The sequence below is a fragment of the Nematolebias whitei genome, chromosome 14, assembly GCF_014905685.2.
Source record: "Nematolebias whitei isolate Nwh7 chromosome 14, NemWhi1, whole genome shotgun sequence".
In the NCBI taxonomy this organism is placed as follows: Eukaryota; Metazoa; Chordata; class Actinopteri; order Cyprinodontiformes; family Rivulidae; genus Nematolebias; species Nematolebias whitei.
The window spans coordinates 1,630,538-1,631,589 of NC_056511.1; the positions used below are offsets into that span (position 1 = coordinate 1,630,538).

Genomic DNA, 1,052 nt, shown 5'->3' on the forward strand with positions numbered 1-1,052 from the left:
GCGTCTCCTGTTCCTCAAGACAGGAAGCGTCTCCTGTTCCTCAAGACAGGAAGCGTCTCCTGTTCCTCAGACAGGAAGCGTCTCCTGTTCGTCACGAGTCTGTTCCAGGATATAAGTTCTGAGGAGCGCAGACATAGAACGGATCGACAACATTTTAAATCGGACGGCGTTCCTCCACACTCGGCGCCAGCGGGCATCAGCAGCTGGTGGGGGCAGATGTCATGTTTACGGTGGAGTCCAGCCCCTCCACTCAGGAATGATGGATGAAGAAGCAGAGCAACCATTTCCCATGATGCTCTGCTCTATCCTGACAGTGCGGTAAGGAGGGGAGGAGCTGCGCAGGAGACCGTGGGAGACTTAGGCATCTGAGTCGTCGCTGCTGTCACGGCTGATCTCGATCTGCAGCGACGGCAGGTTGTCCAACCGACTCTTCTTCAGCTTGTGGGTCAGACGGTCCTGTTTCTGTTTGATGATGGCGCCCCACACCTTCTGTAGCGTCGTGTCGTCCTCCTCTTCCTCCTCCTCCTCCTTGCCATCGCCTCGTCTCTTCCTGCCTCCTCCTGAGGAGGATGAGGAGGAGGAGGAGGAGAAGAGCCCCTCAGAGCGCTTCCCCACCCTGCGGTCATGACGTCTGGTGGCGCCGTCATCGTCAGCACTGCCGCCTGAGCCCAGTCGACTCCAGAGACCGCCTGCCGCCACAAACAGACAGGAGACACTTCAATCAACAAAATAAAACTCAAGTTTAAAGACAAATTCTTTCAGCTGTTCCCTCTTCAGGGGTTTCCAGAGTCCTCCTCCCCCATCTCACTCTGTCCTCACTCCAACTACCTCCATGTCCTCTCTAACTGCATCCATTTGTCTCCTCCGTCTTTTTCCTGTAGCTGCATTTCTAACATCCTTCAACCAATATACCCACTGTCCCTCCTCTGGACATGTCCAACCCACCGTCCCTCCTCTGGACATGTCCAAACCACTGTCCCTCCTCTGGACATGTCCAAACCACCATCCCTCCTCTGGACATGTCCAAACCACCGTCCCTCCTCTGGACATGT

The 1,052-nt window shown here is 55.4% G+C and overlaps 1 protein-coding gene across 2 annotated transcripts in view; it reads right to left on the bottom strand.

Moving 5' to 3' along the window:
* Positions 1 to 95: 95 nt before the first annotated feature.
* Positions 96 to 1,052, bottom strand: part of ncbp3 (nuclear cap binding subunit 3) — an 11,275-nt gene continuing 10,318 nt past the window's right edge. For both annotated transcript variants that reach the window (XM_037687212.1, XM_037687211.1), the window contains exon 13: positions 96 to 689. In XM_037687212.1, coding sequence (XP_037543140.1) covers positions 358 to 689 — 332 coding nt within the window. In that variant the 3' untranslated portion in view covers positions 96 to 357. The remainder of the gene's footprint in view (positions 690 to 1,052) is intronic.